The 23966-nt window shown below is 42.2% G+C and overlaps 1 protein-coding gene across 4 annotated transcripts in view; it reads left to right on the top strand.

Moving 5' to 3' along the window:
* The first annotated feature begins 12596 nt into the window (after window positions 1-12596).
* Window positions 12597-23966, top strand: part of Setdb1 (SET domain bifurcated histone lysine methyltransferase 1) — a 39609-nt gene continuing 28239 nt past the window's right edge. For 3 of the 4 annotated variants that reach the window (XM_017796945.2, XM_008828267.3, XM_008828266.3), the window contains exons 1-4: window positions 12598-12773; window positions 13749-14017; window positions 15449-15600; window positions 23536-23570. In XM_017796945.2, coding sequence (XP_017652434.1) covers window positions 13758-14017; window positions 15449-15600; window positions 23536-23570 — 447 coding nt within the window. In that variant the 5' untranslated portion in view covers window positions 12598-12773; window positions 13749-13757. Of the gene's footprint in view, window positions 12774-13748; window positions 14018-15448; window positions 15601-23535; window positions 23571-23966 lie in introns of all 4 variants that reach the window. The other variant, XM_029561191.1, reaches the window with a different exon arrangement.

Raw genomic sequence — 23966 nt, 5'->3', positions numbered from 1 at the left:
TCTCTGTTAGGTATTATGAGTAATCCGGAGATGATTTCAAGTATACAGAGTATAAATCATTGGGAGAGTGCTTGCCTAGCATACATGAAGTCCCGGGTTCAGTTCTCAGCTGATTAAACCTGGCATGCTAGTCTGTAATCCCAGGTACTTGAGAGGTAAAAGCAGGATGATCAGAACTTTTAAGGTCATCCTCATTGAGTTTGAGGATAGACTGGATTACATGAGCCCTTACTTCAAAAATAATAAATAAATAAATAAACAGGGACTGAGAACACAGCTCAGTAAGTAAAGTGCTTGTTGAACAAGCATGAGGACCTGAGTTTGAGTCCACAGCATCTACATGAAAAGTCAGCCTGGGAGCACATGCTTATAATCCCATTGCTGGGGAGGTAGAGACAGGAGCATCCCTGGAGCTTGCTGGCCAGCCAGTCTAGCCAAATAGATGAGCTCCAGGCTCAGTGAGAGACTTGTCTCAAAAAAATAAAGTAAGCCTGGTGTGGTGGGTGGCACATGCCTTTAGTCCCAGCACTTGGGAGGCAGAGGTAGGCAGATCTTTGTGAGTGCAAGGCCAGCCTGGTCTACATAGCAAGCTCTAAGCCAGCTGGGACTACAGGGAGACCCTGTCTCAAAAAGACAAAAAAAAAAAAGTAAGGCAGAGAGCAATGAAGAAGACACTTAAAATTGGCCTCTGGCCTCCACACATGCTCACAAAAATGTGCACAAGCACACACACACATACACATAAACATGTACACACACAAAAAAAAAATAAAGTATACAGGAGGTTGTGCATAAGTATATGCAAGTACGATGTCATTTTACATAAGAGATTTGAGCAGACATGAATTCTGTTACCCTCAGGGGTCCTAGAGCCAATCCCCCTCACACTGAAGACAACTACTGTCCCCTCGTCATGGTTTCACTTCTTTTTTTTTAAAGTTTTTAGGATCTGGAGAGATGGTCAGTGGTTAAGAGCACCTACTGCTTTTCCAGAGGGTTTGGATTCAGTTCTCAACACCCATATAGTGACTCACAACTGTCTGCATACCACAGTACACATATATACATTAGAGGCATACATATACACATAAAATAAATTGGTTATTTTGGGGGGGTCATTTTTTTTAGATGTAGCCCCAGCTATGTAGACCAGGCTGGCCTTGAGCTCACAGAGATCTGCCTGCCTCCCAAGTACTGGGATTAAAGGCGTGCGCCACCATGCCCAGCTTAAATTAGTTAATTTTAAAAGTTTAAATTGCATTTATTTACTTTATGGTGTGTGTGTGCCTATGTACTTGTGTACAAGAGTTCCTGGGGACTCTTTCCACCATGTAGGTCCCAGGGATCAAACTCAGGTATTAGGCTTGGCAGCAGGTGCCTTTACCTACTTAGCCATCTCACCAGCCCATGGTTTCACTTTCTGAAGTTTTAATTACTTGTGGTTTCACTTAACCTTGATCCAAACATAGTAAATGGGGATTTTTCAAAATAAACAATCCATTTTCAATTCCATGCCATTTGAGTGGTATGATGAAATCTGATGCTTTTCTATTGTTTCCAAGGGAATATAAATCACCCTTCTTTCTTTCTTTCTTTCTTTCTTTCTTTCTCTTTCTTTCAGATAGAGTTTAAGGTTATGAAACACCACATCCTGCTCAAAGTATGTATACAGCACATACATACACTAGCTGTTTCTTATACTTCATTAAAGGGATTCTTATTTTATGTAATACTGGACTCAAAGCCCAAGATTCGTCACACTGGCAATTCCAGTATATCTAAAAAAAAAAGCATGAAATGGAGAAATGTCTCAACGGTTAAGAGCACTGGCTGCTCTTGCAGAGGCCCTGGGTTCAGTTCCTATGCCAGCTAACAACCATTATTAACTCCAGTTAGAGGGAATTCAGTGCTTTCTTGTGGCCTCTTCAGGCATTGCATGACACAGGTGCACTTATATTCATGCAGGCAAAATACTCATAAAATAAAAAATTTAAGAAATTGAAAAAAAACCATGATTGACCAACACTCTTAGGAACAATGAAGAAGTCAGACCTGAATATGATACCCCCAAATGGCAACTTCTTTCCTTCCAGTATTCCAATGTCGGAAAAAGAAAGAATTTAACCAATGAAAATATAATCCAACCAGAATAGAGCAAAAATTCTGCCATTGTTTATTATGCATTATGGAACACCACACATGCAGGGGCTGGGGAGATACCTCAGTTGATAAATAACTTGCCACGCAAGCATGAAGATCTGAGTTCAGATCCCCACATCCTCCACATGCACATGCAAACACAACAACACACACAAAGAGAGAAAATATTTTTCTAGAAGAGGATGATAAAGGACATTTTAGGAGATAGACTGATGATTAAAGGTATGAAGATGTAAAATACATAAAGAGGTCGTGAACACAGCCCACAATCAAGAATGTGAAAGGATGAATGGAAAAAATATATCTAGGGGGTAAATTGGGACCAAATTATGAAATGCCTCAAATAGTACACTGTAGAGTTTAGTTTGAACCTTTTTTAATGAATTTTTTTAAAGCAGATGAGGCCCTAGAGAGATGGCTCAGCAGTTAAGAACACTGACTGTTCTTTCAGAAGACCCAGGTTCAAATCCTGGCACCCACATGGCAGCAAACAACTGTCCATAACTCCAGTTCCAGGGGATCTGACAGTCTCTTCTGTCCTCTGTGGGCATTGCATGACACAGGTGCACTTACCTACATGCAGGCAATACACACATACACATAAAATAATAAATATTTTTTTTCAAAAAAAAAGAAGATGAAAGGATATAGCTCAGCAGTAGAGCACTTGCCTAGCATGTGCAAAGTCCTAAATTTAATCCCTGTCAATACAGGAGCAGGAGGAAGAAGATGCGGAAGGGGAAGACATAAAAATATGTGGGGGGCGCTGGCCAGGCATGGTGGTGCATGCCTTTAGTCCCAGCACTCGGGAGGCAGAGGCAGGTGGGTCTCTGTGAGTTCAAGGCCAGCCTGGTCTACATAGTGAGTTCCAGGACAGCTGGGGCTACAGGGAGACCCTGTCTCAAAAAGACCAAAAAAAAAAGTGTGTTGAGGGGCTGGAGAGGTGACTCAGTTGTTAAGAGCACTGGCTGCTCTTGCAAAAGACCCGGGTTTGGTTCTAAGTACCCACATGGAAGCTAACAACTGTCTGCAACTCCAGTTCCAGGGGAACTGATGTGCTCTTCTGCCACTGCACACACACAGTGCACTTATATATGTATATAAAACATTCATATAGATAAAATATTTATTTATATTTATTATATGTACGACTGTATTTCCTGCATGTGTATAAGTGCACCCATGTCTTATAATGCCCATGGAGATCAGAAGAGGGTGTTAGAAGCCCTTGAACTGGAGTTACAGACAGAACTGGAGGTTAGACAGAATTTCAAATAATTGAAGGACTCTTTCATTGTACCTCAATTGCTGTTGGCTACCCAGACAGACAGAATGACCCCATGAAGGCTGCACCTGCATTTCAGGGAGTTTATTGTTTCTACTATACTGGGAAACTTACCTCCAGTCAGGCAGAACGCTCTCTCCCAGGTATACCTGCAGGTCCAAGGGTCCATTGTTTCTGCAATTCTGAGAAACTTGTTTTTCCTAACCAAAACTTAGAAATTTTTTGTTAACTAAGCTTCTCCTGGTATGGTGTAATCTTGGTTATTGACTTTGCCCCTGGCATGATGTAATCGTAGTTTCAAGCTTTATAAAACCTATTCTGCTTCTCATCTGGCTCAATAGTTCTTTCTGGCTTTAGCTGGCTCTCAACTGCTAATAAAAGACTCTCTTTTTTTAGGGGGGGTGGAGGTCTTTTTGATATAGGGTATCCCTGGAACTCCCTGAGTTCCAGCTGTCCTGGAACACGCTATGTAGACCAGGCTGGCCTTGAACTCACAGAGATCGGCCTGCGTCTGCACCCGAGTGCTGGGATTAAAGGCGTGGACCACCATGCCCAGCCATAAAAGACTCTTAATTCGACCATTACTATGTGGCATTCCCCTCATGCTGAATGCAACACACATGGTTAAAAATATGTCAGCAAGGGACAGACCAGATGGTTCAGTGGGTAAAGACACTTGATTCCAAGCCTGATGACCCAAGTTTTATCCCTGGGACCCACATGGTAGAAGGAAAGAACTAATTCCTTCCTGAAAATTATTCTCTGACCTGAATATGTGTGCTATACCATAAAATCAATCAATCAATAAATGTAAAAAGAAAGCATCGTGGTGGCACACGCCTTTAATCCCAGCACTTGGAAGGCAGAGGCAGGCGGGTCTCTGTCAGTTCAAGGCCAGCCTGGTCTACATAGTGAGTTCCAGGACAGCTGGAGCTACAGGGAGACCCTGTCTCAAAAAAACCAAAAAAAAAAAAAATGTAAAAAGAAAAAAAATGTGGCAGTGTAAAAGGATTTCAAGGCATTGATAGCCCAGACTGTTTAGAACTTGTATCCAGCCTGCCATATAAGGTTCTCATTAGAACTTTTTTAGTGAAATTAAGTGCTTAGATCCAGTAGCTAGAACAATTAGTGTAAGTGAAGACCACTAAACAAATTAAAGCAATAACAAGACTCTGTGGTACTTAAAAGTACTGCTTTGACAAATACTCCTTCTGCCCCTCTATGATTGGGTGGGGCTCTATGAATCATTCAGGTCATTAAGTTGTAAATGAAAGTGTTACTAATCACTTTAATTATCTATGTGAGTCCCTGACAATTCTCTCCCTCTGGCACAATTAGTCAACAGTCTGGGTTCTTCTCTTAACATTAAAGTGATGATTATATAAAATAAGCAAGAAATACTTTTGTTTCTTTGGTTGGTTGGTTGATTTTTTTGAGACAAGGTCTCCCTGTAGCCCCAACTGGCCTGGACCTCACTATGTAGACCAGGCTGGCCTACACAGAGATCTGCCTGCCTCTGCCTCCCATGCTGGAATTAAAGGCATGTGACACCACACCTGCCTTATTTTGTTTGTGACAGGGTCTCATGAAGCCTAGGCTGGCCTTGAACTCACTATGTAGCAGAGGCCAGCCCTGAACTCCTGATCCTCCTGCCTCTACCGCCACAGTGCTGGCATTATAGGCATTCACCAAAATGCTCAGCTGCATCTATTTTGTTTTGAGCTATTCAGCTATTCAGAGTTTGGAGCTCTTTGTTTCTATGACATAACCTAGTACTATTTTAGCATCTATCAAATCCTTAAAATTAAAAAGGCACTCCAAAATATGAGGGGGGTCTAAATCTGATTAAGATCTGTTATATGGAATACACAAAAATTCAATAAAAATATTAAAAAATAAAATTTAAAAGACAGTCAGTGGTTAAGAGCACTGGCTGCTCCTGCAGAGGACCCAGGTTCAATTCACAGCACCCATATGGTGGCTGACAGCCATCTTTAACTTCAGTTCCAGGGGTTCTGATGCCCTTTGCGGGCCTCCATGAACATTACATGAGACTGGTGCACTAACACACATGCAAGCAAAATATTCATAAACATAAAATAAAATAAACATGCCGGGTGTGGTGGTGTAGGCCTTTAATCCCAGCACTTGGGAGGCAGGGGCAGGCAGATCTCTGTGAGTTGAGGCCAGCCTGGTCTACATAGTGAGTTCCAGGACAGCTGGGGCTACAGGGAGACCCTGTCTCAAAAAGACCAAAAATAAATAAATAAATAAAATAAAAAAATTTTAAAAGGATATTCAACATCAGTCCTTACTGGGCATGGTGACTCAAGTCTGTAATTCTATCACTTAAGAAGCTAATGAAGGAGGATCAACACTAAGTTTGAGGCCAGTCTTGGTTACATAGTGATTACCAGACCAGATAGGAATATACAGTAGCACCCTGTTTCAAAAAATACAAACTGAGCATGGTGGTGCTAACCTTTAGTCCCAGCACTCAGGAGGCAGAGGTAGGTGGGTCTCTGTGAGACTGAGGACAGCCTGGTACACATAGCAAGTTCTAGGGCAGCTGGGACTACAGGGAGACCCTGTCTCAAAAAACAAAAACAAAATAAAAACAACCCCCACCATACATACAAATGCAGATCTAATGAAAATGTGGGAAAACAGGTACTTTCAGTGGGAGTAATGATTATTTTTATATTGGAAGTAATGATTTTTACAACTTTATTGGAAAAGCAGTATGACATCAGACGCTATTAAAAAAATTAAAAAAGCTTTTTTTTTTTTTTGGTCTTTTTGAGACAGGGTCTCCCTGTAGCCCCAGCTGTCCTGGAACTCACTATGTAGGCCAGGCTGGCCTTGAACTCACAGAGATCTGCCTGCCTCTGCCTCCCGAGTGCTGGGATAAAAAGTGTGCACCACCACACCCGGCAAAAAAAAGAGAAGCATTTTTAAAAACTTAGATTTAGGGGCCAGAAAGATGGCTCAGCAGTTAAGAGAACAAGCTGCTCTTGCAGAGGACCTGGGTTTGATTCCTAGCACCACATGGGCAGCTAATAACCATAACTCCAGTTCCATGGAATCTGAAGCTCTCTTCTAATTCCTTCAGCATTGCACAACATGGGTGTTCTTATATACATACAGGCAATACACTCAGACACATAAAATAAAGATAATAAATATTTTTTTAAAACTTAGATTTAATTTGGGGAAATCCGTTCTACAGAAATAAAAGTATGACTTCCAAAAGATGCTTGGACTAGGGACATTTCTCAGTGGTAGAGCACTGGCCTAGCATGTTGGAGACTAGGCTCAATTCTCAGTACCAAAAAAACAGTGTGGTGGGGATAGGAGTTGGCAAGATGGTTCAGTGAGCAAAGGTACTTGCTGTCAAGCCCTATGACTTGAGCTCGGTACTCAAGACCTACATGGTGGAAGGAAAGCAGTAATTCCTGCAAGTTGTCCTCTGCCCTCATATGCAAAAAATTTTGAGTGAGGGAAGCTTGTAATCCTGTGGCAGATGTTAGACTGTCCTTGTTTTTCTGAAGCAGTGAATTCAATCAAGAGGCATAGACAGTTTCAGCAGAAGTTAATTTAGCAAATCAACAGAAGGAACGTTAAACAAAGCTAGCACTCCAGAGAGAGAATGGAGTCTCTCCCAGGCGAGGAGCAGCACAACCCATCCTGTGCTTCAGATTTTAAAGACTATTTTATGAATATTTATGAAGTTAATGGTATATTCCTGGGAAAAGGAGACCTTTCTGTCCCAAATCATGGTAGACATGATAGAGCTCCCTTTTAGATATTTCTCCCCATGATCCCCACAAAAGGGAAGGTGTCAAAATTACAATGCAAGAAATGATAATGACATCAGGTCTTTTGAGGAGACGGACCCTTTGTTAATGTATATGTTTCTAATACAATGGGAACAACCAAACTGCAGCTTCAAGGATGTTTAGCCACAAAGGCCTAGTCTGACCATCAGCCACCAAGATACTTGTGCAGTTTTCCTTGGTTACCTAATAACCTAATACCTAATTCCTTGTCTATGGGGCTGTCTGGAGTGATTTCTTCCTAACAAATGGAGGCTTTCTTTTTCTTTCTTTTTCTCCCTTCCTTTCATTCTATTTATTTTTAGAATATATACATATTCTATTTATTCTTTTTATTTTTAGAATATATATACATATATTATGTCTCCCTATAGCCCCAGTTGGCTTGGAACTCACTATGTAGACCAGGCTGGCCTCAAATTCACATAGACAAACCCCCTGTGCCTCCAGAGTGCTGGGATTAAAGGTGAGGCTACACAGCTAGTTCTCATGACTGAGCAGCAAGTATCTCAACCACTGAGCCATCTCTTCAGCTTAGGTGAAGGCTTTCTTAGACACCATTCTTATAATTTAGTCTGTTGCAATTAGATACATTTGATGAAATACATGAAGGGGCACAATGCCTTGCATATGTCACTCATGGTAGACACCCTGAAAGCAGTCACCTGCCAAGACTGGCCCCATTGTTTTTCCCAGTACCTTGCCTCCCTGTCATCTGGTCAGCTGGACTATCTTATACCTTCCTGCAAGCCCTTTTATTTCTCATCCATGGTGTCCCTGACCATGCTGGGTTTTGTTTTTCTGGAGGTTTTTGCTTATTTGGTTAGTTGATCTTTTTGAGACAGGATCTCCTTATAGCCCCAGCTCCTCTGAAACTCACTATGTAGCCCAGCCTGGCCTCAAACTCACAAAGTTCTGCTTGTCTCTGCTGGGACTAAAGGCATGCATCACCATGCCCAGCTAACCTTGTTTTAACCCTAACATTTTAATATTCATTTAAGCCTAACACTTGTTTTATCCTTAACATTTGTTTTCTTTTTTTATTTATTATTTTTATGTGTATGTGTGTATTGCCTGCATGTAGGTAAGTGCACCCATGTCATGCAATGCCCACAGAGGTCAGAAGAGGCTGTCAGATCCCCTGGGACTGGAGTTACGGACAGTTGTTAGCTGCCATGTGGGTGCTGGGATTTGAACTCGGGTCTTCTGCAAGAACAACCAGTGTTCTTAACCGCTGAGGCATCTCTCCAGCCCCACATTTGTTTTCATGATAACAATTCCATCCCAGGAGACTGACTCTGGAGGACTATCATGTTGAGGCCAGCCTGGACTACATTTCTAGTTCTAGGACAGCCTAGAGTACAAAACAAGCCCTGTCTCAAAAAAAAAAAGAAGCACAAAACAAAAATAAAAACAAGGCTGAGTGTGGTGTACTCACCTTTAGTTCAGCACTCCAAAGGCAGAGTTCAAGGCCAGCCTAGTATACACAGAGAGTCCAAGGCCAGCCAAGGCTACATAGTGAGACCCTGTCTCAAAAACAGAAACAAAAAAAACAACAACAGCAACAACAAAAAAAGGGCTGGAAAGATGGCTCAGTATTAAGGGCTCTTACTAATCTTAGAGGACCTGAGCTTGGATGCCAGCACCCTTGTCAGACAGTTCACAACTACTTGTAACTTTAGCTCCAAGGAATTCAATGCCCTCTTCTGGCCTCTGCAGGCACTCGATTGAACATGCGGCATACATTTACACAGAGACACAGACACAGACAGACAGACAGACACATACACATACACACACACACACACACAAATGCACACTAAAAATAAATCTTTTTTTTGTCTTTTTGAGACAGGGTCTCCCTGTAGTCCCAGCTGACCTGAACTCACTATGTAGACCAGGCTGGCCTTGAACTCACAAAGATCTGCCTGCCTCTGCCTTCCAAGTGCCCAGCCAAAATAAATCTTTTTTTAAATATCAGGTTTTTGTATTCTTTATTATTTCTAAATATGGCATAACCATACTATCAAGTACCTTGCAGCTGTCAAAAAGACAAGTTTTAGGACTGGAAATATAGCTCAGTGGCAGAGTACTTATTGTATAAGGCCGAGATTCTGAGCACCAGCACAGGAGAGAGAGAGAGAGAGAGAGAGAGAGAGAGAGAGAGAGACTCCCTTGAACTCACAGAGATCCACCTGCCTCTACCTCCCAAGGCAATTTTACATTACAACCCTAGAAAGCTCAGTTGTTTTACCTCAAAGGAGCAGGATGGTGATGGGACAGGGGGTGTTACCACATGGTTCTTACAATTTATATATATATATATTTTTTTTTTTTTTGAGACAGGGTCTCTCTGTAGCCCCAGCTGACCTGGAATTATGTGGACCAGATTGGTCGCCATCTCACAAAGATCTGCCTGTCTCTGCCTCTAGAGTGCTGGGATTCAAGGAATATACCACCATACCCAGCTACAATATATTGATATAGCTCTCTCTGCTTCCTGTGCCTGCTTGAAGATATAAGAGCTTAGCTTCTATTCCTAATCCAGTCACCTCTGTCACCATGCCTCCCCACCATGATGGACTCACCCCTTTGGAACTATAAGCTAAATAAACTCTTCCATTTATAAGTTCCCTTGGTTATAGTTTTTCTATCACAGCAACAGAAAATTGAGTAATACAATTATTGGTATCAAAGAGTGGGCTGTTGGTGTGAAGAACCTCACCATGTGGGTTTTTGGAGGAATGTGGAAGACTTTGGAAGTTTAGACCAGAAAAGCAGTTGATTACTCTTTTTTGTTTGTTTGTTTTGGTTTTGTCTTTTTGAGACAGGGTCTCCCTGTAGTCCCAGCTGGCCTAGAACTCACAATGAAGACTAGGCTGGCCTTGAACTCACAGAGACCCGCCTGCTTCTGCCTCCAGAGTGCTGGGATTAAAGGTATGTGCCACCACACTTGGCTGCAGTTGGTTACTGTAAGCAGAGTTAAAAGCAGGCCATTCGAGTAGGTCCGTGAAAGAAAATAGTGTTGAGAATAATGTAGTTCCAGAGGGAAATAAGGACTTAAGCAACAATTGGAATATTTTGACAAAGAATCTGGCTGGCATCTTCCCACAGTCAAAATGCTTGCCTGAGGCTACATTGGAAAGCAATGGACTAAGTTCTTTGGTGGAGGATCTTTCAAGGGAGCGTAACACAGAAATGGTCTCTGGTCTCGTGGCTATTAATGGTGAATATTATGCAGGTCTATAGTGAAAAAGAGCAAATGGGGCAGAAAGAAATGCAGAATGTACAGTTTGGATTGAAAAAAGAGCACTAGTAAGATTAATGTTGGGAGCCAAGATGTGTGCTGAAGGAGAGGATCCCAAGTGATTAAGGAAAAACCTAGATATTTGCACTGAAACAATGGAGAGAGTACCTCCAGGGCAAGACTCCAACTTGTGAAGGGAAAATGCTGCAAAGAAAAGTTTCAAAAGTGAATGAAGCAGGCCAAGGTCCATCCCAAATTTACAACCAAACTTGGCAATGTCCTTCACCTGGTGCTGGCATAAAAAGTGTAAGAGTGAAGGGGTCATCGGTTCTTCCTCAAAAGTGTCAGAGAGCCACTGAGGCCAGGCAGCGAGCAGCACGGGTGTCCCTCCTAAAGAAGGCCCTGACAGGCCAAGAGGCCCTGGATAGGTCATTATGTGAAACTGGAAAGATAAAGCCTGGTTGGGAGTGCAGACCCCAAGAACACATTCAAGATGCCAGAGCTGTAACACATTTGCCATGGAGAACTGCATATAGAGAGAGGTACCAGCCCAAGAAAGGTTATCTGGCACACAGTAAAGAAGCTAAATAAACTCTTCCTTTTATAATATATATGTTGAAATATTTTGATATCCTTTATAATTTGTATAAGTTATGTAGTAAAAACAAACAAATAAAATGTAGAGAACAAAATTAAAAAGTGAGTTTTGCCAACTAAGGCTTAATATAGTAAATGAACTTAAACCCAGCATGTTGGTCCACACCATTCAGGAGGCTGAGGCAGAAGGATGGCAAATTTGAGGGCAGCCTGAGCTATATATTAAGTACCAGGCCAGTTTGGGCTACATGGCAAGACCTTGTTTCAAAAACCAAAAAAAAAAAACAAAACAAAACAAAAAAAAAAACACAATGAATAGGAGCTAGAGAGATTGCTCAGGGCTTAAGAGTCCACACTCCTCTAGAAGAAGACAAGAATTATGTTCCCAGCACCCACATCAGGTTACCCACAACATTTTGTAACTCCAGCTTCAGGGGATCCAACAACCTCTTCTTGCCTCCGTAGGTACTTGTACTCACACCTACATACTTCCACACAGATACACAAGCATATAGAGAATTTAAAAAATAGATATACATATGTATGTATGTATGTATGTACGTATGTATGTATAAATAAGCCAGGAATGGTGGTTCATACCTTTAATCCCAGCACTTGGGAGGAAGACACAGGCAGATCTCTGTGAGTTCACGGCCAGCCTGGTCTACATAGAGAGTTCCAGTCTCAAAAACAACAGCTGGGTGTGGTGGCCAGACACCTTTATTCCTAGTACTCAGGAGGGAGGCCAAGGCAGGCAGATCACTGTGGGATCCTGGCCAGCCTAGTCTACATAGTGAGTTCCAGGCCAGCTGGGGCTGTAGGGAGACCCTGTCTCAAAAAGACCAAGAAAAAAAATTTTTTACTTATTATTTTATGTGTATGAGTGTATTGCCTGCATGTAAGTATGTAAGTGCAATGCCCACAGAGGTCAGAAAAGGGCATTGAATTTAGCTGCCAAATGAGTGCTGGGAACCAAACCCGTGACCTCTGCAAGAGCAGCCAGTGTTCTTAACCACTGAGCCATCATCTCTCAGTTCCTAAATAAACCTTTTTTTTTTTTTTTTTTTTTTTTCTGGTCTTTTTGACACAGGATTTCCCTGTAGCCCCAGCTGGCCTGAATTCTATGTAGACCAGACTGGCCTCAAACTCAGAGATACACCTGCCTCTGCCTCCGGAGTGCTGGAATTAAAGGCGGGCGCCACCAAGTCCGGCTTAAATTTTAGAATATTTTTTAAGAGCACACAGTAAATTAACAATTGTGAACCCTAATGGGACGAGTTTATGTAAAATATTCCTAACAAGGCCTACTTTCCCAATCATTCGCTTCTCCTAGGTGCCCTGGAATGCCCTGCTTGACGCATGCGCAATCTCCTTAGCTTTTTACAATTTGTAACCAGTACCGCTAGGCTTTGAATTTTGACCCGCTTTTGCTACCGTCTCCCTGGCCGGAAAGGCGCTTGCGATCTGCTTCCGGGACTTCCTTTTGCTTTCCCCTTGTCTCCCTCACGCTGCTTCCCCTCCCCCGCTCCCTGTGCCAGCAGTTCGTGTGTTTGGCTTCGAAGCCCACCCGAGTCGAAGCGTGGGTTCTAGCTGGTGAAAAACATCCCTGGTCGGGGGCAGCAGGGAGGTGTGTGGAGTACCGAGTGAGGTATGCGGACACCGGAGGTGAAGCTGGGCTGTTTTGTTTGTGGGAGGAGGTCGAACAACAGCGTGGAGAAACTTGGAGAGGGAGAGGGAGCGGGGCCGGGGCCGGGGCCGCGCGGAATGGGCTCTGGGACACTCAAGTGGGCGCGGGTGGGCCCCAGAGCTGCAGGGCGTTTCTTGTCAGCTTTGGTGCCGTCCCTTCAGGAGAGGCGTCTAGACGAGTGTATGCGTTATTTGGATTATGAATGTTAGGTGGTCACAGTTTATTCCAGAACGCGTTGTTTTTTTTTTTTCTGCGGCTTTTGTATGCTTAAATATGAAAAGGGTGGACAGGGGTGCACTTACACACATGCAGACAATACATTCATACACATAAAATAAATTTTTTTTTGTTTTTTGTTTTTCGTCTTTTTGAGACAGGGTCTCCCTGTAGCCCCAGCTATCCTGGAACTGGTTATGTAGACCAGGCCCTTGAACTCACAGAGATCCACCTGCCTCTGCCTCCCAAGTACTGGTATTACAGGCGTGCGCCACCATGCCCGACAAAAATTTTTTTTAATTAAAAAGAAAACATCAAATTAGTTGATTCTAGATCAACTCTCTTGAGGTGGACTTGGTACTTCAGATTAGGCAGTGAGGAGACAATGATTCTTTGTACTATTAGTTAAGTAAGGAACACATTAAATCACAGAAATATCTTTCTTTGTAGGTAGATACTCTTCAGTTTCCTGAAACATTTTTAATAGTTCCCTGTTAGTTTATGCTTCTGCAAGTTCTCTCAAACTTTTAAAGCCTTTCAGGCCTGTTAGTTACTATCAGAAGGTGGGAATGTCACCAAATCTCAGGATGACATTCAGGAGGAAAGAGAACAGACTGTTTGAATAAGAGGTTGCAGGGTAGGAGTTTTATTATGAGACTGAAAAATCTCTATTAAGGATATAGTGATTGCAAAGTCATTTTACTTCATTGATCTACACAGGTTGAAAGTATGTCCTCCCTCCCTGGGTGCATTAATTTGGATGCAGCAACAGCTGCAGTGGAATCTGAAGAGATTGCAGAGCTGCAAAAGGCAGTGGTTGAAGAGCTGGGTATCTCTATGGAAGAACTTCGGCAGCTCATTGATGAAGAACTGGAGAAGATGGATTGTATACAGCAACGCAAGAAGCAGCTAGCAGAGTTGGAGACATGGGTGCTACAGAAAGAGTCTGAAGTGGCTCATGTTGACCAGCTGTTTGATGATGCATCCAGGTAAGGATTAATAGGAAGTAGATACATGTCCACAGACATTTTAGAGTTATTGTTCATGACATCACAGTATTCCCATACTGTACTTTAGAACAGTTATTTCTTTTCTCTAGTAAGATCACTCAAGATGTGAGGATTGGAGAGTTCTGTTTTCTTTTTTTCTTTTTTTCTTTTTGGTCTTTTTGAAGCAGGGTCTCCCTGTAGCCCCAGCTGTCCTGGAACTCACTATGTAGACCAGGCTGGCCTTGAACTCACAGAGATCCGCCTGCCTCTGCCTCCCAAGTGCTGGGACTACAGGCCCAGCTTTATTATTTTTATTTTATGTGTATGCATGTATTGCTTGCATGTAGGTAAGTACACCTGTGTCGTGCAATGCCAGAGGGGATCAGAAGAGGCTGTTGGATCCCCTGGGACTGGAGTTATGGACAGTTGTTAGCTGTCATGTGGGTCCTGGGATTCGAACCCAGGTCTTCTGCAAGAACAACCAGTGTTCTTAACCGCTGAGCCATCTCTCCAGACCCTTGTTTTCTTAATTTTTGAGACAGGGTCTCCCCAGTACCAGGTTGGCCTAGAACTTGCTATATAACTGAGGATGACCTTGATTCTGATCTTTCCTCTCTACCTTTTTGTTTTGTTTTGTGTTGGCTATTTTTTAAGACAGGTCTCCCCTGTGTATCCAACCAACCAGCCTGATACTTGCTATGTAGACCAGGTTGGCCTCTATCTCACAGAGATCCACCTGCTTCTGTCTCTTGAGTGCTGGAACTAAGGGTATACACCACCATGCCCAGTTTATGTGATGCCAGGAATAGAACCAAGGGCTTTATACCTGCTAGTCACTCTGCCAGTAGAACCATATCCCCAGGTTCCCCCCCGCCCTCCGCCCAAATTGCTGTCTTTAACTGTGGAACATTATCCCCCCCACACCCCCAAGGTCTATTTCTGGTTGTCACTGCAATTTCAAATAACAAGGTAAATAATGAAAGTACTGTACTTTGGGCTTACGTGTGAGAAACTAGTTGGGAAACCAAGCCACCATTGAAAACATTCAATTGGGAAAACATTCTAAATAGACTCTTTGGAACATGTAGGGAGATTTGAGAACAGTCTATGCTTAAATATATATAATTTCTTATTACTGTTTTTTGAAACAGGTTCTCACTCTGTAGGCCAGGCTGTCCTTAAACTCCGTATACTGTCCAAGGTGACCTCAAACTTAAGGTAGTCCTCTTGCCTCAGCCTCCTAAGTACTAGGTTTACAGGTGTGAGCTATCACACTTAGCAATATTTAAATGTATATACATTTAAATGTATATAAATAGACCCTTTGGAACATGTAGGGAAATTTGAGATAAGTCAAATTTCTAATTCTAATGACTCTTAACTCCTCTGCTTCCTTTGCTGACTGACCTTTTCTATGTGTTCCAACATTAGGGCAGTGACTAATTGTGAGTCTTTGGTGAAGGACTTCTACTCTAAGCTGGGACTACAGTATCATGACAGTAGTTCTGATGATGAAGCTTTCCAGCCTACAGAAATAATTGAGATTCCTGATGAAGATGATGATGTCCTCAGTATTGATTCAGGTAAGAGATGAGAAGAGGAAAAACCACTGTTGTAACTCCATATTCCAAATTGCCTGATTTGTTTATTACAGAAAAATATTATTAATGCCATAAATGTTCCCTATGTGCTATGTCACTGTCTCAATTTCAAATAAGCTCTATTCTGAATTTCCTACTTTTTTTCTTTCATGTGTGTGTGTGTGTGTGGAGGTTGTGTGTCTTATTTATTTCTCTGTTGTAATAAAATACTCGTAAAAGCAACTTAAGGGAGGATTTATTCTGGCTCACAGTTCCAAGTTATGGTCCATCATGGTGGGAGGTTTCACAGGATCTGAAACTTGAAGCATCTGGTCACATTGTATCCACAGCCAATGAGTCCTGCTGCTACTCAGCTCCCTTCCTCTGTTTATGAAGTCCAGGATCCCAGCCAGGGAATGGTACCATCCATAGTGTATGGGTCTTCCCACCTCAGTTAACACGATCAAAATAATCCCTCATACGCATGCCTAGAGGCCCATCTATGAGGTGATTTTTAAATCCGGTCAGCCTGACATTAACTACAGCATGAGTACGTGTATGGGTACTCATGCATGTGGAATTCAGAGGTTGACATCAGGTGTCATCCTTGATATAGCTCTACTTTATGGAAACAGAATCTCACTGAACCAGGAACTTTGCCAGTTCCAGCTAGTGTAACTAAGCAGTTGGCCATGAATCTCTGCTTCCTGAGTCCTAGGATTGTAGACAGCTGCTGTGCCCATCTGCCTTTTATGTGGGTCCTAGGACTCCAAACTCTAGTTCTTGCACTTGCATGGTAAGCACTGTCAGCTGAGCCACCTATCCAGCACTGAGTTTTGAGATAGGATCTTGATGTACCTCTGCCTACCCTGGAACTCACTGTATAAACCAAGTTAGCCTCAGACTTTGTGGCAATCCTCGTGCCTCTGCCTCCTGAGTGCTGTGATTACAGGTGTTAGCCAGCATACCCAGGTTATACAGTGACTTATGACATAATAGGTAACTTTATCATTTATGTATGGACTCCATAACCAGGGTTCTTTTTATTTTTCTGTGGTATTTTTGTTCATTGAAACTGTCTTACTAGGTATCCCTGGCTGGCCTGGAACTCAAAGAAATCCTCATGTCTCTGCCTCCTGAATTCTGGGATCAAAGGTGTGAGCCACCATACTCGGCCTGTTAAGTTTTATTAAGATATTTGTGTGCCATAAAATAGATACATCTTAGCCTGGTGCATGCCTTTAGTCCCAGCTCTCAGGAGGCAGATGCAGGCAGATCTCTGTGAGTTCAAGGCCAGCTGGGGCTACAGGAAGACCCTGTCTCAAAAAAATGTATATATACATCTTAAATATACTATTTGAGTTCTTGTACATTTATGTAGTAATCTAAGTTTAGAAAACTTTTGTCCCCTCTCCTGTTTGTCTCTCCAGTTAGCCCTGACAACTGCTAATCTTTTTTTCTCTATGCTTTTGTCATTTCTAGATGCATCATATAAATACAATGAATAGTTTCTGTTTTAGTTTGGGGGTTTTTTTTTTTGTTGTTGTTGTTTTTAGATAAGGTCTCTTGAGGCTCAGGTTGACCTCAAACTCACTGTATAACAAAAACTGACCTTGATCTTTCTGCCTGCCTCTTCCCAAGTGCTGTGATTATAGGCATGCCCCACCCACCATGCTTGGTTTTTTTTGTTGCTGCTGTTGTTGGGTTTGGGCTTTGAGTTTGGGGTTTTGTTTTGTTTGTTTTGAGACACTGTTCTAGCTCAGGCTAATCTGGAACTCACTGTATTTTGGAAAATGACCTTGAACTCCTGATCCTACATCTGCCTCCCAGGTGCTAGAATTATAGGTATGTGCCACCAAAACTGGCCTTTAATGTTTGTTTTAATAACTTTTAATTTATTCATTGATAATTTCATACATGCACATGTGTTTTGATCATACATACACCCCTCTCTTATTCCTCTCCCATGCCCTTTGGTCTTCCCAACTTGTCCCTCCTCTTTCATGTTTTGTTTTGTTTTTAATTTTTATTTTATAACCCATTGAGTTTAAGTAGGGTTGCTTGGATGTACTTGGATGTGGGGTCATGGGAGACTTAACAGCCCTGAAGAAAAATGACTGCCCCTCCCCCAGCAGCCATTAACTGCCAATAGCATGAGGCCCCTCCCCATCCTTGCTGGAATGTTGTCTGTCTTGATCTTGCCCATGTAAGCAGAGCTTCTGTGAGTTCATGAGTCCAAGGACTATATCATGCCCAGAAGATAACCTTCCTAGCATTCTTCCCCATCCTCTGGCTTTCCACACCATCTTTCCAGAGCCTTGAGGGTAGGGGAGTGATATAAATGTCTCATTTAGGGTTGAGCACTTAACAGTCACTTATATTCAGCACTTTGACCAGTTGTGAGTCTCTGCAGTAACTGCAGAGGTCTGTTACTTTAAAGAAAAAAAAGCTGCTCTCGGGGCGTGGCACAGGCTTTTAGTCCCAGCACTTGGGAGGCAGAGGCAGGCAGATCTCTGTGAGTTCAAGGCCAGCCTGGTCTACATAGTGAGTTCCAGGCCAGCTGGGGCTACAGGGAGACAACTGTCTCAAAAAGACCCAAAAAAAAAAAAAAAAAAAAAAAAGCTTCTCTGACCAAAGTTTAGAATGGGGCTGGAGATGGCTCTTCAAGGAAAGACACTTATTAAGCATGATAACAAGAGTTTGAGCCCCAGGACTCAGATAGTGGGAGGAGAACCAACTCTTGAAAGTTGTCCTACATTTGGATTCTTTGCAGCTTTGGCTGTTATGAGTAATGCTGTTGTGAACTTTTTTTTTTAATTATCACATGAGTTTATTTGTATCTGTATATAACTATTGCATACATACAACCATATACCACTGTTTACAAGTGTGTAAACATACACATATAAATGTTGTGAACATTTTTATTGATGTGTCTTTTGTAGGGCATTGTAGTAGATGTATGTTTCGAATTTTAGAAAAAATTGCCATAGTTTCTGGAAGGCGGTTACATCATTTTACATTCTCAATAGTGCTGGAGAATTAGCTCAGTGGTAGAGCACTTGGCTAGAAATGTGTAAGGTCCTGGGTTTAATCCTTAGTACCACACACACAAAGTTACATTCTCACTAGCAGAATATAAGAGTTGCAGTTTCTCCACATCTTTGCCATTATTTGTTGTTGACAGGGTTTGCTTTTGTGGTTTTGTTTTAAGATTTATTTGTGTGTGTGTGTGTGTATGTGTATGCATGCATGTATATGTGGGGCGTATGGAGATAAGAAGAGAGTGTTTGATTCTCTGGAGCTGGAGTTACAGGTGGTTGTGAGTCATTTGATGTTTGTGCTGGGAACTGAACTCTGGTTCTCTCTAAGAGCAACAAGAGCTCTTAGTTGTTGAGCCACCTCTCCAGCCCCTTTGTTTTGTTTTTTCTTGAGACAGTGTCTCATGAGTCCAGGCAGAAAGATTACTATGAGTTCAAGGCCAGCCTGAACTATGTAATTCCAAGACAGCCTGGGTGGCAGAGTGAGGTGATCATAAAAACAAAAAGTGAAATTGTAAAAGGTCTACTATAATCTAGAATTTAGAAAAAAAAAAATTTTTGGTTCAATAGGATTTTATTTAAAAATTTGCAAAGCTGGAGGGATCTGATCTTCTGTTAAAAGAAAGCAATTTTCACATTTTATATTTAGCCATTTAGCTTTGTGTTGAGTAATAACAGAAAAAGAAGTTTCTGTTCAAGAGGCTCACTTCAGCATGCTTTCAGCATGCTTGGCATCCTGGGGTAAGGTGGCATGATCCCTGGTATGAGGTTTATAGCCAACCCTTCACCAAGTGGAACCCAGCTCTCCTCCAGGCATGTACAACAAGGTCTTATTTTCACTGCTCTCTCCAGAGGGCCTCAAGAATCTCTTATTTTAAAGTTGGAAAATGTGAAAGGATTCCTTAACTCATCACCTATAACAAATTGTTTTGTGAATTACAATATAAAAGACTTGTCATTGAGCCAGGCATGGTGGTGCACGCCTTTAATCCCAGCACTTGGGAGGCAGAGGCAGGCGGATCTCTGTGAGTTCAAGGCCAGCCTGGTCTACATAGTTCCAGGACAGCTGGAGCTACAGGGAGACTCTGTCTCAAAAAGATCAAATTCTTATAGTTTAACCATCAAAACACAAACCTACTTTATTTAAATTAAAAATTTTTTTTGCTGGGCATAGAGGTGCATGACTTTAATTCCAGCACTTGGGAGGCAGAAGCAGGCAGATCTCTATGAGTTTGGGGCAAGCCTGATCTACATAATGAATTCCAGGCTACTGAGGGCTACATAGTGAGTCTGTTTCAAAAACAAACAAAAAAGCTGGAGTCGGGCATGGTGGCGTACGCCTTTAATCCCAGTACCTGGGAGGCAGGCGGATCTTTGTGAGTTCAAGGCCAGCCTGGTTTACATAGTGAGTTCCAGGACAGCTGGGGCTACAAGGAGAGCCTGTCTCAAAAAAGACCAAAAAAAAAAAAAAAAAAGCTTGGCCTGGTAGTGCGTGCCTTTAGGCCCAGGACTAAAGGGGCAGGTGAATTTCTGTGAGTTCAAGGCCAGCTTGGTCTACATAGCAAGCTCCAAGCCAACTGGGGCTACGGGGAGACTCTGTCTCAAAAAAGACAAAAAAAAAAAAAAAAAAAAGTTTGAGGACTGAAGAGGTGGCTTGGCAGTTAAGAGCACTTGCTGCTCTTGTTCAGTTCCCAGCATCCACATGTCAACTAACAACTGCCCCCTAACTCCAGTTCCAGGGGCGTCTGACACCTGGTCTCTAGGCGTTGCACAGTATGGGTACACTTATATAAATGAAGGCAAAACACTAAAAAAATGTTTTTAAGTTTATTTCAGCATTATTCATACTAGCTAAAAAGTAGAAACACAAGTGCCCATCTTCGGATGAATGGGTAAACCAGATATTCAGAATCAGCATACAGTGGAGTAGTATTATTCAACTGTGAAACTAAAGTACTGAGGTCAGAGAGATGGCTCAGCTGTTAAGAGTATGTTTTGTTCTTTCAGAGGACCTTAGTTCAGTTCCCAGAACCCATATCAGATAGTTCTTAACCACCTGTAACTCTAGCTTCAGGGGGTTGTCTGACTTCTCTGTGAGCACCTGCACTCACATGCTCATACCCCCACCCAGACACATATACATAATTTAAACATAAACATAATTAAACATAATTTAAAAATAAGAGGCTGGAGAGATGGCTCAGTGGTTAAGGATACATACAGCTCTTACAGAGGACCCAAATTCAGTTCCCAGCATCCATGGCAAGAGGTTCGCAACACCTGTAACTCCAGCCCCATGGATCCAACACCCTTTTCTGGCCTCTGCAGACACTACATTCACATGTACATGTCCACACAGACACACATATAGATAAAAAAAAAATTTAAATAATTAAAAAATGTTTTTCTTTTTTTTTTAAGTTTATTTTTTTAATTTAATAACCACATGATTAGAAGAAGCATTTCATTACAGCTTTAACATACTCAGTAAACATATTCCAGAGCAAGGATACATCTCTTTCAAAGGTGGCTGTAAATTTTTAGGTTCAGTTGAATTAATACAGTCATACAATATTGAACTCAGTATAAACCCCCCGGAGAGAGGCCTGAAGTGCGGTCACTGCCAGCAGTGGCCGCTCCTCCATTCTCATGGGCATCAAGGCTGCTCCTCCGCTCACCCTGGGCTGAGGCTGCTCTTCTGCTTGCCCTGTGCTGCCTCCTGTCGTGGCTGCTTCTGCCCGGTCCCAGACCCCTGGGGCTGGTGAGGGGACTGTGTCAGCAGAGCCACAGGAGACCACATACAGGAGACCAGGTTCAGTGACACAGGTCTGCTTTATTGCAGGAAAGCACAAGCTTATATGGGGTAGTGGTCCAATCACAGCACAGCAAGTAGGATACCTTATTAGCATAACAGGTTTAGCATCCTATCACAGTACAGCAAGTAGGATACCTTATTAGCATAACCTGGATTCCTGGAAACCACATGAACCTGACAGTTGCAGTATCACTCTAGGCTCAAGCCTGTCTCCCACACTGAAGTACTGATATATTTTATGAAAGATGAACCACAAATTGTTTGACTCCATATACAGTGTCCAGAACAGGCAAATCTATAGAGATAGAGAGTAGATTGGTTGCCTAACTTGAGGGAAGTTGAAAGGAAATGCTGGCTAATGGGCATGGAGGGGTTTTTTTGTGTGTGTGGGGGTGTTTGATTTGGGGGGGTTGTTTTGGGGAGGGAGTTGGTCTTTTTTTGAGACAGGGTCTCCCTGTAGCCCCTGCTGTCCTAGAACTCACTATATAGACCAGGCTGGACTTGAACTCACAGAGATTACCTGCTTCTGCCTCCAGAGTGCTGGCATTAAAGGCATGTGCTACCATGCCCAACTTGGTTTTGGGTTTTTTTTTTTTTAATATTTGTTAATTTTATTTTATATGTCTGAGTGTGGTACCTACATGTGTGTAAGTACACCTGTGTCATGCAATGCCTGTGGAGGTCAGAAGAGGGCATTGGATCCCCTGGAACTGGAGTTAAAGATGGCTGTTAGCCACCATGTGGGTGCTGGGAACTGAACCCAGGTCCTCTGGAATTGTAAGCGCTTTTAACCTCTGAGCCATTTTTCTAGCCCCTGGAGTTTCTTTTTGGATTGATGAAAATGGTCTGAAAATAAATCAGCCAAGATACTTGCATAATCTTTAATTGTTGGATTAAAGGCCACTAGACTAGAGCTGTAGAGAAGGCTCAACGATTAAGAGCATTGGCTGCTCTTGCAGAGAGCCTATATTTGGTTCTCAGCACCCACATGATAGCTAACAACCATCTGTAACTCCATTTCCAGGAGATCTGACATCCTTTATTGGCCTCCATGGACATTGGACAATCCGGGTACATGTATATACATGCAGAAGAAACAGTCATACACATAAAATAAAAATTTTAAAGATTTTAACCATTGAACATATGTGCATGTGGATTATACCTTAATTGAAAATTTTTTAAATTAACTGAAATTATTTCCTTAGTTACAATGGCCACATTCCATGTGCACTAACTCCACAAATGTTAATGGAGTAGACAGTGTAAAGGACATTTCTGTCATCATTGGCAGTTCCCTTGCACAGTGCTTCTTGAAAATAAGTATTTTGCTTAAGCTCATTAGCCACATCTTATTTTTAAGTTACATGAGTAATAGGTAAATGAACTATTGTAAAAACCCTAATATGTTATCGACTACCACCCTCCCAGTTCTTCATCCAGGGGTAAACACTGTCATTTACTTTTTTTTTTCCTCCAAACTCTTTTCAGTTATCCCCTGACTCCCAGTGCTGGGGATCAAATCTAGGGACTCATATATGCTGCCAATAAACACCAACAACAACTTTTCATTTGTTTAGTTTTTGGTTTTTTGAGATACCTCATTATGTGTCCCTGGTTGACCTTTACTTCTCTGTGTAAACCAGGCTGGTCTCAAACAAGCCATGATCCTCCTGCCTCTGCCTCTATAGCACCAGTGTGCCCTACATTACTTTTTATTTGGGGACAGGGCATAAGTTGCCCAGGCTGGCCTAGTTCTTGTTTTCTAGCATAGGCAAGCCTCAGTCTCGGTCACTGAGTTTACAAGACCGTGACTCCATCCCTAGTTCCTTTAAATGCTTTCATTCATGTATTTATCTTTATTTAGAACATTTTTATTTTACTTCTGGGTGCCTAGGATTAAACCCAGGGCCTTACATATGCTATGCAAACATTCTACCACAAAGCCCAGATTTTCAAACTATTTGTATTTATCAATAATGCTTTCCTAATAATACTTCAGAGTCATTTAGTTACTGATTTTGTAAAAATTTCTATGCCTACATCTTTTTTTATACTCATTAGAGTTCTGTTCTTCCTTAGGTGATGCTGGGAGCAGAACTCCAAAAGACCAGAAGGTGAGTTGGCTGTGGGAGATTAAGAAATAGGAATTTGGGCTAGAAGGATGGCTTAGGGGGTAAAAGTGCACACTGCTCTTCCAGAGGAGCCAGCACCCTGTTGGGTGGCTCACAACTGGCTGTAATTTCAGCTCCAGGAGATCAGATACCTGCCCTCTGGACTCTGTTGGTATCTGCACACATGGGGCACTCACATAGATACATAATTAAAAATAATAAAACTTTAAGAAAAAATCAGCCAGGCATGGTGGTATGCACACCTTTGTCCCAGCTCTCAGGCGGTAGACGCAGGTGGATCTTTGTGAGTTCAAGACCTGGTCTACAAAGCAAGTTCCAGGCCAGCTGGGGCTACAGGGAGACCCTGTCTCAAAAAGACCAAAAAAGATCCACAACTGG

The sequence above is a fragment of the Nannospalax galili genome, unplaced genomic scaffold (assembly GCF_000622305.1).
Source record: "Nannospalax galili isolate Female #2095 unplaced genomic scaffold, S.galili_v1.0 scaffold752, whole genome shotgun sequence".
Taxonomy (NCBI): Eukaryota; Metazoa; Chordata; class Mammalia; order Rodentia; family Spalacidae; genus Nannospalax; species Nannospalax galili.
Note: the sequence above shows the minus strand (reverse complement) of the source record. Positions and strands in the feature narration are given on the sequence as shown.